We start from the raw sequence: 17,451 nt of genomic DNA on the forward strand, positions 1-17,451 counted from the left end.
CTCCTGGACTCAAGCGATCTGCCCACCTTGGCCTCCCAAAGTGCTGAGATTGTAGGCATGAGCTACGGCACCTTGTCAGAAAGATTTAATATTGAGGCAGAATCTACCTCTCATTCTGTCCCACCTTATCAACGACTTTACATGATCAATTATTCCCTCTCTCCTAAAATCTCCAATTAACGTCCCCTAATTTATCTTCACTCATTCGTGAAATATATATTGACTGAATGCCTATAAGTGCATGGCTTATCCCATCAAATTTAAGTATGTTAAAATTTCTCCCATCTTTCAGAAAAAATTCCCTCCCCCTCACCAACCACCCTATTGCTCAGTAACTGCTTTATTTTTCTCCTCCCTCTCACAAACAGCTTCCTGAAATAGTGATCTATATTCATTGTCTTTACATTCTCAACTCTCACTCACTCTATACCTCACTGTGATCTGGTTCCTAACTGTTCTTGCCAAAAAAAAAAAAAAAAAAAACAAAAAACCACTAAACTCCTTGTTGCTAAATCCAAAGCAAACATTACTAGTACAGTCGTGTGTCACTAACAATGGGGACGCATTCTGAGAAATGCAGTTAGGTGATTTTGATGTCATGCAAACATCACAGAGTGTACTTACAGAAACCTAAATGGTATGTCCTACTATGTACCTAGGCTATATAAAACTATTGCTCCTAGGCTATAAACCCATACAGCATGTTACTGTACCATTTACACAATGGTAAATATTTGTGTATCTAAACACAGAAAACATACAGTAAAAATACAGCATAAAAATGATACACCTGTATAGGGCACTTACCATGAATGGAGGTTGCAGGACCAGAAGTTGCTCTGGGTGAGTCAGTGGGTGAGTGGTGAGTGAATGTGAAGGCCTAGGACATTAGTGTACTCTACAGCAGACTTTATAAACACTATACATTTAGGTAACACTAAATTTATTTTTAAAAATTTTCTTTCTTCATAATAAATTAACATTAGCTTACTGTAACTTTTTTACTTAATAAACTTTTTAACTTTTTTTTTTTTTTTTTGAGGAGTCTCACTCTGTCACCCAGCTGGAGCGCAGTGGCGCAATCTCGGCTCACTGCAACCTCCACCTCCCAGGTTCAAGCAATTCTCCTGCCTCAGCCACCCAGGTAGCTGGGATTACAGGCACCCACTACCATGCCCAGCTAATTTTTGTATTTTCAGTAGAGATGGGGTTTTAGCATGTTGGCCAGGCTGGTCTCGAACTCCTGACCTCAAGTGATCCACCTGCCTCAGCCTCCCAAAGTGCTGGGATTACAGGTGTGAGCCACTGCACCCAGCTCAACTTTTTAACTCTTGTAATAACACAGCTTAAAATGCAAACACACTATACGCTGTAGAAAAGTATTTTGTGTGTGGTTTTATTTCTTCTAAAAAAAATGGGATATATGTGCAGAACACGCAGGTTTGTTACACGGGTATACATGTGCCATGGTGGTTTGCTGCACCTATTAACCCGTCCTCTTAAGTTCCCTCCCCTCACCCCTCGTCCCCCAACAGGCCCTGGTGTGTGTTGTTCCCGTCTTTGTGTCCATGCGTTCTCGTTGTTCAACTCGCACTTATGACTGAGAACATGTGGTGTTTAGTTTTCTGCTCCTGTGTTATTTTGCTGGGGATGATGGCTTCCAGCTTCATCCATATCCCTGCAAAGGACATGCTCTCATTCCTTTTTATGGCTGCATAGCATTCCATGGTGTATATGTACCACATTTTCTTTATCCAGTCTGTCATTGACGGGCATTTCGGTTGCTTCCATGTCTTTGCTATTGTAAACAGTGCTGCAATAAACATATGTGTGCATGTGTCTTTATAGTAGAATCATTTATATTCCTTTGGGTATATACCCAGTAATGGGACTGCTGGGTCAAATGGTATTTCTGGTTCTAGATCCTTGAGGAATCACCATACTGTCTTCCACAATGGTTGAACTAATTTACATTCCCACCAACAGTGTAAAAACATTCCTATTTCTCCACATCCTCTCCAGCATCTATTGTTTCCTGACTTTTTAATAATCGCCATTCTGATTTGCGTGAGATGGTATCTCATTGTGGTTTTGATTTGCATTTCTCTGATTCAGTGATGTTGAGCCTTTTTTCATGTTTGTTGGCCGCATAAATGTCTTCTTTTGAGAAGTGTCTGTTCATATCCTTTGCCCACTTTTTGATGGGGTTGCTTTTTTCTTATAAATATGTTTAAGTTCCTTGTAAATTCTGGATATTAGACCTTTGTCACATGGGTAGATTGCAAAAATTTTCTCCCATTCTGTAGATTGCCTGTTCACTCTGATGATGGTTTCTTTTACTATGCAGAAGCTTTTTAGTTTAATTAGATCTCATTTGTCAATTTTGGCTTTTATTGCAGTTGCTTTTGGAATTTTTGTCATGAAGTCCTTGCCCATGCCTATGTCCTGAATGGAATTGCCCAGGTTTTCTTCTAGGGTTTTTATGGTTTTGGATTTTACATTTAAGTCCTTAATCCATCTTGAGTTAATTTTTGTGTAAGGTGTAAGGGGTCCAGTTTCAGTTTTCTGCATATGGCTAACCAGTTTTCCCAGCACCATTTTACTGAATAGCAGATCCTTTCCCCATTGCTTATTTTTGTCAGGTTTGTCAAAGATCAGATGGTTGTAGATGTGTGGTGTTATTTCTGAGGCCTCTGTTCTGCTCCATTGGTCTATATGTCTGTTTTGGTACCAGTACCATGCTGTTTTGGTTACTGTAGGCTTGTAGTGTAGTTTGAAGTCAGGTAGTGTGATGCCTCCAGCTTTGTTCTTTTGTCTTAGGATTGTCTTGGCTATATGGGTCTTCTTTGATTCCATATGAAATTAAAACAGGTTTTTCTAATTCTGTGAGGAATGTCAGTGGTAGTTTGATGGGACAGCATTAAATCTATAAATTCCTTATGGCCATTTTCATGATACTGATTCTTCCTAGCCATGAGAATGGAATGTTTTTCCATTTGTTTGTGTCCTCTGTTATTTCCTTGAGCAGTGGTTTGTAGTAAAAATATTTTATTTAAATTCATCTTCTATAACCTTTTTTCTATTTTTAAATTTTTTGTTTTAACTTTGTAAACTTTCCTGTTAAAAACTAAGACACAAACACACACATTAGCCTAGCCCTACAAAGTCAGGATTATCAATAGGTGACAGGAACTTTTCAGCTCCACTATAATCTCACAGGACCACACTTGTATATGTGGTCTGTGGTCGACTGAAATGTATTTAACAGTACTGTGTTAACTTTCCTTCCTTCTGAAACATTCTTTTCTCTTAGTTCCATGATACTATTCTCTACCGATTTTCCTCTTAGTTCTCTAGCCCTTCCTTTTTCACTCTTTTGGGAGCTTCATTTTCTGACCACTCCGTATATATTGATACTCTTTTCTTCCTGATTGTCTTACTCCAAACCAGTGGTTTTTAACAGGAAGTGATTTTGCCCCACCCTCAACCAGGGACATCTGGCAATGTCTGAAGACATTGGCTGTCACTGGTTTGCACCATGAGAGAGTTCTATTTGCATCTAGTGAACAGAGGCCAGGGATACTGCTAACACAATACGATGTACAGGACAGACCTCTACAACAAAGAATTATCCAGCCCAAAACATCAATAGTGACAAGGGTGAGAAACCCTGCTTTATATACTCTTTCTGGGCAATCTTGTCCATTCCCATGGCTTCAATTACTAAGTGCTGCTATCTCAAGTCCACATTATTTTCCTCACGTCCAAACATGTATATGGGTAAGATGATGTGGAAACTGTCCACTAAAATCCATTCTCCTTTTTTCCACATTAATAGCACCCAACTAGATTATATATTTTAGCCTCCTTCACAGTTGGGTGAGACCATGTCTAAGATCCTACCAATGGAATGTAAACAGAAGTAATGTGTACCACTTCCAACTCTGAATCTTAAGAAAATAGACGTGCCCCCTAAATGCCCTCTTTTCCCTTTATCTCCAGCTTTAACCTGGATACCAAAAGAGACCAGATTGAATCATGTAAATAATGACAAAACCCTGAGAGTAATACTTCTCAAACTGTAATGCATACACATATCACTCAGTGACTCTCAGTAAAATGCAGATTCTGATTCACTGGGTCTGGATTGAGGCCTGAGATCCTGCATTTCTAATAAGCTATCACGTACTGCCAAAGCTGCTGCTCTACAGACTTTTGGAAGACAATTCTCTAGAGGTCTCTCACATTTCTGCACTATCTTACAAGTAAGGCAATTACTGTCTTTAGTTCTGGGCTATCTTTTCAAGAATGTCTATACAGTAAACAGCCTTGGAAGACAGAGATGGTGTCTCCCTCCAAAGCAAAAGGGAGGTATGCTTGCTACCCATTAAAAAGATTCAGGTTCCTTAAACTCAGGAGTCCTTTTCTATTAACATAAAGCAACCTACTGCACAATGTCCTACAGGGAGCAGGACTGGGCAACTGACGCAAAAATGCATATACGCTGGCTACTGCTGTAAGTAATAAACTGTCCTTCATCTCTCACCAAGGAGACTCACGTCTTCTACAAATCCATGAAACTTTCCAGGCACGGTGACTCAAGCCTGTAATCCCAGCACTTTGGGAGGCTGAGGAAGAAGAATCACTTAAACCCAGAAGTTCAAGACCAGCCTGGGCAACATTGTGAGACCCTGTCCCTACAAAAAAATTTAGCTGGGCCTGGTGGCTTATACCTGCAGTCCCAGCTACCCGGGAGGGTGAGGTGAGAGAATCAAATGAGCCCAGGAGGTTGAGGCTGCAGTGAGCCTTGACTGTGCGACCCCACTCCAGCCTAGGCAACAGAGTGAAACCGTCTCAAAAAAATAAAAAATAAGAATTTTTAGGCTGGGCGCGGTGGCTCACGCCTGTAATCCCAGCACTTTGGGAGGCCGAGGCGGGCAGATCACGAGGTCAGGAAATCGAGACCATCCTGGCTAACATGGTGAAACCCCGTCTCTACTAAAAAATATTTTAAAAAATTAGCCAGGCGTGGTGGCGGGCGCCTGTAGTCCCAGCTACTCTGGAGGCTGAGGCAGGAGAATGGCATGAACCCGGGAGGCAGAGCTTGCAGTAAGCCGAGATCGTGCCATTGTACTTCAGCCTGGTGACAGAGCGAGACTCCATCTCAAAAAAAAAAAAAAAAAAAACAAAGAAAAAAATTTTTTAATTTTTAAAAATTAAAAAAAAAAAATCCATGAGGCCGGGTATAGTGGCTCATGCCCGTAATCCCAGCACTTTGGGAGGCAGAGGTGGGTGGATCACTTGAGGCCAGGAGTTTGAGACCAGCCTGGCCAACATGGTGAAACCCTGTCTCTACTAAAAATACAAAAATTAGCCAGGCATGGTGGCACACGCCTGTAATCCCAACTACTTGGGAGGCTGAGGCAGGAGAATTGCTTGAACCCAGGAGACAGAGGTTGCGGTGAGCCTAGATTGCGCCACACACTTCAGCCTGGGCAACAGAGTAAGAATCTGTCTCAAAAAAAATTTTTTTTGAAAGAATCCATGAAACTTTAGCAGGCTAACTTACCGACTTTCAAGCAAGTTAAAATCCTAGATCCCCTTCAATTCTTGACACAGACTATACTAGACTAGCTGGGCCTTAGATTGTGGAATCAGCCTGCTTACCAAACTACGATGATTTCAAAAAAAAAAGGATCTTGTTTGAGCCACTGCATTTCAAGGTATCTTTTTTTATTTATTCTTTTTACAACAGTCTAGCCTTCACCTTAATATAATCCAATTGCCTGTGAAACTCCATTTGATATCACATAGACACCTTAAATTTAAATTCCTCAAATCTCTCACAAAAACCTGCTTTCTCTAGATTCTCTGTCAGTGAATGGAATGAAACCATGACCTAGTTCCCCAGTTATCCCTGACTCCTACATCCTTCACTCCCCACATCAACAAGTCCCAAATATCCTCTCTGAAATGTCACCAGGATCTATCAATTTTTCTCCATTCCCACTGCCACTGACTTTAGGGAAAGTCACCACCCTTTTTTTTCCTCGATTATTTTAACTGCCTCTGAACATTTTAACTGCCTTCTCATATCCTGGACTCATTTCCCTCAAGTTCTTTCTTCAAACTGCAAGCAGAATAGGATTCCTGAAATTCAAATCTGATGTCACTCTCTTGCTTAAAAAACCTCTATGGGTTCCACAGTGCCATCAAGATAACGTCCACACTCTTTATCATGTTACTACTAACCTGATATGCAAGGCCCTTGCTTACCTTTCTAATTTCATCTTATGTCCCTTCCCACCAAAATCCCACATTTGTCTTATGGAATACTTGTAGCTCCCCAAAAGTGACATCTCTCTATTACCTCCATGCCTCTGACTACCTAAAACTTATGGCTACTTACAACACTCTTCCTTCCCCTGTTGCCTATCACTTCCCGTCTTGGTTTGGATGCCATTTCCTATAGGAAGCCATCCTTAGCTATATCTGCTCTCTCTAACTGTATTACTCCTATTTATTGCTGTGTCACACTATTACCAGGCACGAGATTCACACCTTGAAATAAAAAACATTCTTATTCAGCAACTACCACAGTACCTGGCACCTTTTAAGTGCACAATAAATATACCAAATGCCTGAATAAACTTCTAACATACACCTATTGAAAAAATTCTCTATTATGAACCATAAATTTGAATATTTCTCCCATATGACAGAGCTTCAAATATTGAAAATGCTTCTTCCCAAGGCTAAACATCCTCAGTTTATTTCACAGTTCTTCAAATGGTACAGTGTTCAGGGCTAAACCTTCTCATCCAGACCAGCCATCTTTCAAAATAACAACAACCAAAACTAAATAAATTTCAACAGCCAGGGTGTGGCCAGTAAAAGGTACAGAGAGCCAATTACTGTCTTGCTCCAGACACTCCATTTCTAATAGCAGTCTAATGTTGCACTATTGATATTGACTCCCTAATCAATCAACTAATTACAAATACACTCCGGGGATATTTTTTGAACTGTGCCAGAGGTACAAAGTAACAAATTGATCCACTCGCTTTGGCCACCACAAAGTGCTGGGATTACAGGCGTGATGCACCGGGCCTGGTCAAATTTTCTTCCATAAAAAATAAGTTATTTAAATTGCACTTCTGGAAAACATTTCTATTTCAGAATTGAAGTCATCCTACAATCATTTAGCTCAATCTCCATTTACCAATCAGAAAAGTGAGGGTTTAAAAAGTTGTACACAATTAAGCTGTCTTGGCAATCAAGAAGCTGAACCACCCCCCTACAAATCTACCCAATATAACAAATTATCCTTACCTCACTCTCTATTCTGGATTTCAGCAGGTCAATGTCTTCAGATAGCTTATCCACCTGGGTAATCAGGCCCTGCGCACTCTGCATGCTAGGCAGGAATTCACTGTACTTCTTGCTAATCATATTGCACACCTCACCCTAAAATATAAAACAGAATTATAATAAAAGACAGTGAAATGAGTAGAGAACTCTGATAAAAATATATTCATCTTCCACAAGGCATTTTCCATGTTAGAACCTTCTTGCCAATTGCCTATACCCATTCACTTTCCCTCCAAGTCAATGAGTTTCTTTCAAAAACACATTTCTCCCACCATGAGGGGTCTCATAACATTATTAGGGTGAAAGAAGACAACAATACCAAACATCACTATGTACTCCAAGAGTATGTACAACTATTACTGGTCGATTAAAAAATTAAAAAAAAAAAAAAGAAGACGATCACCAAACCCCAACAGCACCCAAGACTTGTACAAATGCTGGAAAAGAGAAAAGGTGGAGCCAGAAGTTCTCATATTGAACTCTATCAGACTGTGGTCACCAATTTTAATCATAAATCTAATAGAAAATAAATGGATAAATTAAATCCATAATCTGTATTTCTCAATCAATTTCTATTTTCTTGCCTATAATATTTTATGGCCTGATCTTAAAACCCTCCATTGATTTGACTTTCATCATCTCCTTTAATGCAAACTAACTTAAACAAAGTACTGAATACTGTGTATTGAATTATTTAATACCTTGAAAGATACAAGAATAAATGATGGGTCCTTCTCTGGGGCGGTCGTGCAGGCAGTCGATGTGGGAAGCCGGACTCCAGGCATCATGGGCTACAAATTGAGTGGCTTCACGTTCTAGTTGGTGGGAGCATGGATGTCAGAGGCCTATAGCCCACAGGGATTAAAGCCTGTGGTTTCCACAGAAGCACCACCTATCATATTTGCCATACCAACTAAGCTGACCTCTGATTCCACTGCATATAATTTTGCTAGGAAAAACAAAGTTCCAGAGCTGCAGAAGTTTCTCCAGAAAGCTGATGATGTGCCCGTCCACCTGAAATGAGGCTTCCCTGACCAAATGCTATACTGGACCACCATGGTGCTGACCGTGGGTGGGATACTGCCTGATCACCCTCTACATGGCTTCACAGCCCCAAAACAAATGAGTTAGCACCAATACAAATGAGGACTGGTTTACTTTTTGGCATAAACCTTTTGAATTTTCTTTTTCATTGTTTCTGTTAAATTTCTTTTTTTTTTTGAGATGGAGTCTCGCTCTGTCACCCAGGCTGGAATGCGGTGGCAGAATCTTGGCTCACTGCAACCTCCACCTCCTGGGTACAAGCGATTCTCCTCAGCCTCCCAAGTAGCTGGGACTACAGGCATGTGCCACCACGACTGGCTAATTTTTGTATTTTTAGTAGAGACAGGGTTTCACCATGTTGGCCAGGCTGGTCTTGAACTCCTGACCTCAGGTGATCCGCCCACCTAGGCCTCCGAAAGTGCTGGGATTATAGGTGTGAGCCACAGTGCCCAGCCTAATTTTTTTTTTTTTTTTTTTTTTACTCGGATGATACATGTTTGCAAGAAAAACAGACAGATATGAAGACAGTATTTTGGCTTGCTCATGAAATGGCATATGGCTTGTCAGAGCTCATTCAACAGTTAAAGCCATTGTTTAAAGAAATGATGCATCCCGGCATTGTAGCTCACACCTGTAATCCCAGCACTTTGGGAAGCCAAGGCAGGTGGATCACTTGAGGTCAGGAGTTCAAGAATAGCCTGGCCAACATGGTAAAAACCCATCTCTACTAAGATACAAAAAAATTAGCCGGGCGTGGTGGTGGGCACCTGTAGTCCCAGCTACTTGGGAGGCTGAGGCAGGAGAATCACTTGAACCTAGAAGGCAGAGAATGCAGTGAGCCGTTAACTCGCCACTGCACTCCAGCCAGGGCGACAGAGCGAGAGAGACTCCACCTCAAAAAGAAAAAAGAAAAAAAAAAGAAATGATGCTGCACTCTGTGTTTGTGCCTCTGATTTCCCTGGAGCTTCTAGATGAAGGTTGCATACAGGCTCATTAACGTCATTCTGTACATCCTCAAGTCAGGGACTTGAGGATGCTTTTTTTTTTTTTTGAGACAGAGTCTCACTCTGTCGCCCAGGCTGGAGTGCAGTGGAGCAATCTCACCTCACTGCAACCTCCACTTCCCGGGTTCAAGCGATTCTTCTGCCTCAGCCTCCAGAGTAGCTGGGATTACAGGCGCCCACCACCACACCCGGCTAATTTGTGTATTTTTAGTAGAGAAGAAGTTTCACCATGTTGGCCAGGCTGATCTGGTACTCCTGACCTCGGGTTATCTACCTGCCTTGGCCTCCCAAAGTGCAGGGATTACAGGTGTGAGCCACCACACCTGGCCGAGGTTGCGTTTTTGAGCACAGGGTACAGAAGCCTTTCTGGATTTGGATGTGGCTGAGGAAAGAAGACAGAAGCCAAAGCCATGCACATAAAATGAGGGGTTTGAGTTAGTACTCACCTGGGCTGGAGGGGGGGTGGGGGGTCCATCTTGCAGTAAAATCTTAAAAGAAATTATTTTTAGCCTGTCTCTATTCCTTGGGTGGTTCATTTCAAAGGGTTATTTGCCTCATCTCATATCTTCAGTGAAATTTTATGTGTAATTGTGTGTATTTATTCCACCATGGGAAAAGAGAACACCTGTTTAGTGTTGCACTTTAGATTGGTGTCTTGTTTGGTTAATGCAGCTGTGCCACAAATTCTCCTTCATCTTTTAAAAATGTTATGACTTTAAATTGATTTTTTTTTGCTTTTTGAGATGGAGTCTCACTCTGTCCCTCAGGCTGGAACACAGTGGCACAATCTCGGCTCACTGCAACCTCAACCTCCCAGGTTCAAGCCATCCTCCTGCCTCAGCCTCCAGAGTAGCTGGGATTACAGGCGCACACCACCACGCCTGGCTAATTTTGTTAAATTATTATTTTGACAGTGGAATAAATACATGAATTTAAAAAAAGAACAAATTATGCTTGCCCTCAAATTCACAGGTAGTAAAGATACTATATACTTGAGCAACAAGAACACAGGACTGAAATGTAATACAGCAACAAAGTTACAAAGCCTTCCAGGAGCACAAATGAGAAAGAGATCCCCTCTCCCTGAGGGAAGATAAAGACTTTTTTTTATGCAGGAGACATTTGAAATGGAACTTGAAAAATGGGTAGAAATACTACAGGTAAAGATGGACAAATGGCAACATAAGCAAAATATGGGATTAAAAAAAGGCAGGAGAGTAGAGAAAGTAATTCTCAATTGGCTGAAGATTCAAGTTGGTAAAGGAAACTAGTGAAAGGAAAGAAAGGCAGGTTGGGTCCAGAACACACAGGAGCTAGGGTAGCTTGCCATGCTAGAGTAACTTAAAAACCTGTCCTCTTTCCATCACATTAAACAGTGGTGAAAAATCAGAAAGCCATATTAAAGAAGAGATGTCAGGGATATGACTACTTAAAATTCAGGAAACTACTTCTGTAAAATCAAGAGCTGTTAGGAAGGAAGAGTTATACCTGTGCCCTCATGGTGTGTGCCAAACTTGCCCCCTTGAAACCCTACTTGACTCAGATACACAAAATTTTAAATGAAAGCAACTGAAGATGTGGACGAATACTGGCAAGGTAACAATATCAGTACAAAGCAAAATTGTGTGTGGCTACGTGCTTCCAGTTTTTGTATCAACCTCAAGGCAGCACCGTCTACGTAGGTACCACTGACACTCAGCACAGCTTCATGTGTTTGTAGATGAAGAAGTTTTAAAAATACATTAAGAGGCCAGAGACGGTGGCTCACGCCTGTAATCCCAGCACTTTGGGAGGCCGAGGCAGGTGGATCACCTGAGGTCAAGCGTTCGAGGTCAGTCTGGCCAACGTGGTGAAACTCCGTCTCTACTAAAAATACAAAAAAAAAAAAAAAAAAAATTAGCCAGGCATAGTAGCGCGCCTGTAATCCCAGCTACTCGGGAGGCTGAGGCAGGAGAATCGCTTGAACCCGGGAGGCAGAGGTTGCGGTGAGCCGAGATCACTCCAGCCTGGGCGACAGAGCAAGACTCCATCTCAAAAGATGGATGGATGGCTGGAGGGATGGAGGGATGGAGAGATGGAGGGATGGATGGATGGATGGATGGATGGATGGATGGATGGATAGATAGATACATAAAAATAAAAACATACTGAGGGTTTGAGGGTTTTTTTTAATGTCGGGGAGGAGAAAGGTGCAATCCTCCAGGCCATTTTATTCATCAACAAATGAAGGAGTGGGTGGAGGAAATAAACACTCATCGATGGAAGAAGGGGAAGAGGGATCCCGTCTTTTCTATTCCGCTCCTGCGCTCGCTCCCTAGCTTCCTCGGAGCTTCCAGCTGCTCCTCCCGCTCTGCTGGTCTCTTCAGTCTCCCTCTTCCCACGGCACACCCCTCCCCAACATAACTCCACTCCCCAGTGCTCTCCAGCCACCGCCTCTTCGTCCCCACAGTCCCAGGCCTCCTCGCCTCCTCAGTTCCCAGCCCCTGTCTGGGCCCCCCTCCAAGATCCCTCCTCAATCCACACACTCTGGGCCCCCCCACTCCTCATTCAGCCCCCACAACTAGATTTTCCCGACAGGCCCCACTCTGCTGGTCCCCACTCTGTCTGCCCTTAGCCCCTGACTCCTCTCTCCAGTCCCTTCACACAAGGACCCGGCGTCCCCTTCCAGTCAACAGACAGCTGCCCCGCTCTCACCTTGATCTCCTCCACCCGCCGGGTCAGGCGGCTGATCCGGGTCCCCAGATCCTCCTTTTCCAGCCTCCCGGAGTGTGCCAAAACTTCTGTCACGAAAGAGGCCATGGCCAAGACGGGAACCAACACTGACTGGGTCACTCTCGTAGCCAGCGCCGCAGCTCCCGTCCCGCCGGCCGTCTTGACGCGAGGCCTGCCGGGAAACGGAGTCTCGCGGGCCTCAGACCGCCGCCCGGAAGGCGAGGGGCGCACTACAACTCCCAGCAGGCACCGCGCCAATCCCGGGATGGGATTTCCACGGTGTCCCGTAGTTGGCAAACCGTAAGCAGACGCGTTTTCTTCCTTAGTTGTTTTCAAAGTTTGTCGCTTCCCGCCCGTTTTTCACTGGAGGAAATTAAACGTTTTTAATAACCAGGTCTAACTGAATCTTTCTAAATTTCAAAAGGCTTACTTGTAAAATTTTCTAACTGAAAGAGCCAACGAGCCCATCTCGATCTTTTTTCCTCAACTTTTATTGGGCCGCTGTGGCACCAGAATCTATCAATGGCGCCCTCTGGAGTTGTGTAAAGAAGTGGCGTCACCTCATTATAAATAAAAGGTTGCTTGTAATTGCATCTATGTACATATATTACATCTACGTGATACATTACACATTTACATTACCTACATTACATATTTATATTACTTAGATATACATAATATTAGTCCTGTGTGAACAAGATACTTAGTACTTTCTGTCAGATTATAAATATGTAGATGTGTCAAAAGCTTTTAAAAATGGTTTCATTATTTTAATGCATTGCATACAGAAAGATGTTCACAATATTCTATGTATAGTATGATTCCTTTTCAAAAACTTAAGTCTATAACCATTGGTCAGAAAACAAAAAGTATGTAAGTATGTATGTAAAGGACAGACATCAAATTATCCTATGGGTGGTGGATTTATGGCATTTATTCTCTTCTCTGCCCTTGCTTTCTCTATTTTTCTGCAGTAAACATACACAGTCCTCCCTTGGTATGGGGGAATTGGTTCCAGAAACCTCCCCTGCCCCAGTAGCAAAATCCATGGATGCTCAAGTCTCTTACATAAAATGATGTAATGTTTACAAGTAACCAGCACACATCCTCCCCATACACTTTAAATCATCTCTTGATTACTTATAAGACCTAATACAAATCAATCTAAATGCTATATAGTCGTTATATTGTATTTTGATTTGCATTATTTTTTGTTGTTGTATTGTTATTTTTTATTAGTTTTTTCCAGAATATTTTTGATCTGTGGTTGGTTGGATCCGTGGATACAAAGAGCCAAATGTACTGTTTTGATTAAAAGGTTTTCTGTTTTTTAAAAAGATATATTGTGAGGATTGACCCCAAGTAGGCATTGACCCTAAGATCCCTGACAATTTTAAGTGTCTGCGAGACAATCTGCTTATCCCAGTGAAGCAAGGGCCAATTCACGTGCCATGAGCAAAGGAAACAAAACTGGGATTGAGAGAGGAAGCACTGAAAACAGCCAAAACATCCTGAGAGACTCCTTTCCTTGGAAAACCAAATCAATTTCTTTTTGGTAGACCTGTCAACTTTACTTTGAATTCTAACTGCAACTAATAATAAATGCCCAATGACAAAGAATGACTGACAGATGAAAATTCTGAAACTTTGTACTGCATATTTATTAAGCAATTATCACATAGCAGACATTGTGCTAGGTCTGGGGACCCACAACATGTCAATATATAATCACAGAAAAATATGATATTTACTAATTTGTAGGTAGATGAGGGATGGATCTAGATTTAGTGGAACCTAAATCTTATACAGTTGCAGGGAGGGGAAGGACTCTTTAAGAAAAAGAATATAAAATAATGAATACAAAATTAGATGCCAGCCTTAGAAGGGGCCTGTGCAAGTAATGAGCCCTGAAGTTTAATCTGCCCCTGAGGAAGGTGCAAATGGCAGAGGAAATATTGGAGGAGGAGCACCCAGTCTCTGACTGAATTAGAAAGGTTTCACAATGTTAACATTTACAGGAGGCCATTGCTTTGGACTGAGTTCCTGCACTAAGCCCAACAGACCAAACCAAAATGGAGTCACTCATGCTAAAGCTCTGCTTCACCAAACCAAAACTAAGCTGTCTCTCTGACCTTCTGAGAAATCAGGAGAATGAGAGATAATCACCAAATTCCCAAACCTGCCAGTCTCAGTCTGCATGATAACGAAGTTCCCTCTGTTTTAATTCTTACAAAAAAGTACCTGAACTAAACTGACGCCAATCAATCAGTTATTTTTCTATTGTTCTGTTTCTCAGCTCCCACCTTACAAGGAAATTAAATTTGAAACACCCAATCTGCTTTTTGTTCTTAGTTTCTCCTTTCTTCAGCCTTTTTCTTTCTGTAAAACCAACCTCCTCTGTTCAGCTCATCGGGACACTGATTCTACTTTATGGAATGAAGTGTTGCCTGATTCTAGAACCACAAATAAAGTGGATTAAGAAGATCTTTAAACTAAAGTTTAAAGTGAATTAAGATCTTTAAACTAAACTCGTTGTAATTTTGTCTTTTGACAATGCCAATGAGAAATCTGAAGTGAGAATAAAAGGAAGTGCTACTTTGAGGTTGAGGTTCTGGGACCTCCCTCCAGAAAACCTGTGTACAGACCCACAAAACACAACTGCCTAAGCTCTTGCTTCTTCCTGAGCAGAGAGACTACTGGGTAAGGTGAAGACTGTTCCTCAAGGTCCAAGGAAAAGTCAGGGAAGAGCCAAAGTTAGGCTGAGAAAGGAGAAGAAAGAGTGTGCAGCATGGACTGCGATGGCTACACACGGTCAATGCATACAGCAATGAATGAATCTTGAATTTAAAAAAAAGAAATTAATAAATGCATGTGTTCTGTATTCCCTCAGTAACCTCACCTTCTTCATAGTTCACATTTGTCATGGCTTATATGTCTCCCAATTCACAGATGTTCACAAATCATCAGGAAAAGGCAAGGAAGTCAGGAGGAAAGTCTGAAAGGATTCCTCCTGGCCTATCATGGCTCACATACACATGACATACCTGTATTCAAGAAGCAAAGTAGCAAATGCATATTTCTGGCAGAGGACAGTACAAGCAGACAGCGTTTCCAAGTTTGCACAGTATTTGCCATCATGTTGCTATAAAAGCAGCATAAGGTGCCTACAATTTGAAAAAGCAACCCATTTGCTTCAAAATAGTATGAAAGGGAAGGGGTAGGTGCAGGTAGAAATGAAGCGAGATTGGGATGAGTGGATAATTTTTGACGTGAAATGATGCAATATGGGATTTCTTTATACCATTCATTCTACCTTTGTATATGTTTGAAGTTTTCTGTAATAAAACATAACAGAGAAAAGAGCACTTCAGATGATTCTGTGTGCCTTCCTCCAAATCCTCACACCGCTGATAAACAATGGTATACCAGATGTCTTAGGTGTTGAGCTATCAGTTAGACAAAGTCAAGATTCTCCTTTCTCAGGAGATGTCTCTTCTGTAGGGAAAAGAAAGAGAGATCAGACTGTTACTGTGTCTATGTAGAAAGGAAAGACATAAGAGACTCCATTTTGAAAAAGACCTCTACTTTAAATAATTGCTTTGCTGAGGTGTTGTTAATTTGTAGCTTTGCCCCAGCCACTTTGACCCAACCACTTTGATCCAATCTGGAGCTCACAAAAACATGTGTTGTATGAAATCAAGGTTTAAGGGATCTAGGGCTGTGCAGGACGTGCCTTGTTAACAAAATGTTTGCAAGCAGTATACTTGGTAAAAGTCATCGCCATTCTCTAGTCTCAATAAACCAGGGGCACAATGCACTGCGGAAAGCCGCAGGGACCTTTGCCCTTGAAAGCGGGGTATTGTCCAAGGTTTCTCCCCATGTGATAGTCTGAAATACGGCCTCGTGGGATGAGAAAGCCCTGACAGTCCCCCAGCCTGACACCCGTAAAGGGTCTGTGCTGAGGTGGATTAGTAAAAGAGGAAAGCCTCTTGCAGTTGAGATAGAGGAAGGCCACTGTCTCCTGCCTGCCCCTGGGAACTGAATGTCTCAGTATAAAACCCGATTGTACATTTGTTCAATTCTGAGATAGGAGAAAAACCGCCCTATGGTGGGAGGCGAAACATGTTTGCAGCAATGCTGCCTTGTTATTCTTTACTCCGCTGAGATGTTTGGGTGGAGAGAAACATAAATCTGGCTTACGTGCACGTCCAGTCATAGTCCTTCCCTTGAACTTAATTATGACGTAGATTCTATTGCTCACATGTTTTTCTCCTTATTATCACCCTGCCCTCCTACTACATTCCTTTTTACTGAAATAATGAAGATAATAATCAATAAAAACTGAGGGAACTCAGAGACCGGTGCCAGTGCAGGTCCTTGGTATGTTGAGCGCCGGTCCCCTGGGCCCACTGTTGTTTCTCTATACTTTGTCTCTGTGTCTTATTTCTTTTCTCAGTCTCTCGTCCCACCTGACTAGAAATACCCACAGGTGTGGAGGGGCAGGCCACCCCTTCATCTTCCTTTCAGGAACACCTTTGCTTTCACTTCATATCTACCACAGTGTGGAGCAGGTTAATTTGTGAATAGGGAAACACATGAGTCAGACATTCATGACTCCAGCAGAATAAATCCGTTTTCTTCTCTGTCTTGCTATAAAGACTAAGCCTCACCCACATGCTGTGTCATCAGTGTGCAGGGGCAGCTGCTGCAGCCTGGGGACAAGAACATCAAATGTCCCAGTCTGAGCTGCCTGGTTCATGTTGGATCTGTTGTTTACCAGCTGGGGGACCTTGGCAAGTTACGTAACGTGTATCACACAGTGGCAGTGTGGAAATTAAATAAGGATAAAGTATCTAGCCAAAAGTCTGGCATTTAGCCGTACTCAGTAAATGCAAATTATTTCCTTTCCTGTCAGAACCTGCTACTTGGCAGCAGCAACAAATAGGAATGGAAGCTGGTATGATTACCATCTATTTATAGGTGCTGTCCCAGCAGCAAGGGGAGCCTGGGGAGGGAGCACCTCCCTCTGGTGATATTCTGGGTCTGGGTAGGTTCCTTGGATTGAGGAATTTAAAATTATTTTGTAAAATTAACATTTGTGGGCTTTTTGTAATAAAAATATTGTGATAAATGTATAAAATGTGTAAACTGCATAGGTAAGAGCAAATAAGGAAATAAAAACTATGCATAATTTTATCACCAAAATAATCATGTTAACATTTTGTGGTCTACACATACACACACACACACACACACACACACACACGCACATAGTTCTATATATTCTTTGTCTTTTTCTTTTTTTTGAGATGGGGTCTCA

The 17,451-nt window shown here is 42.0% G+C and overlaps 1 protein-coding gene and 1 pseudogene across 1 annotated transcript in view; one reads left to right on the forward strand and one right to left on the reverse strand.

Annotated features, from left to right (window-relative positions):
- The window catches only part of ZW10 (zw10 kinetochore protein), a 40,633-nt gene extending 28,384 nt beyond the window's left edge, over positions 1-12,249 (reverse strand). The window contains 2 exon segments of the mRNA NM_001131136.2: positions 7,333-7,467; positions 12,114-12,249. Of these exon segments, the coding sequence (NP_001124608.1) occupies positions 7,333-7,467; positions 12,114-12,218 (240 nt within the window). The 5' untranslated portion in view covers positions 12,219-12,249.
- Positions 8,158-8,389, forward strand: LOC100444152 (cytochrome c oxidase subunit 7A-related protein, mitochondrial-like; annotated as a pseudogene).
- Positions 12,250-17,451: the final 5,202 nt, after the last annotated feature.

Source organism: Pongo abelii, chromosome 9 (genome assembly GCF_028885655.2).
Source record: "Pongo abelii isolate AG06213 chromosome 9, NHGRI_mPonAbe1-v2.0_pri, whole genome shotgun sequence".
Lineage (NCBI taxonomy): Eukaryota > Metazoa > Chordata > Mammalia > Primates > Hominidae > Pongo > Pongo abelii.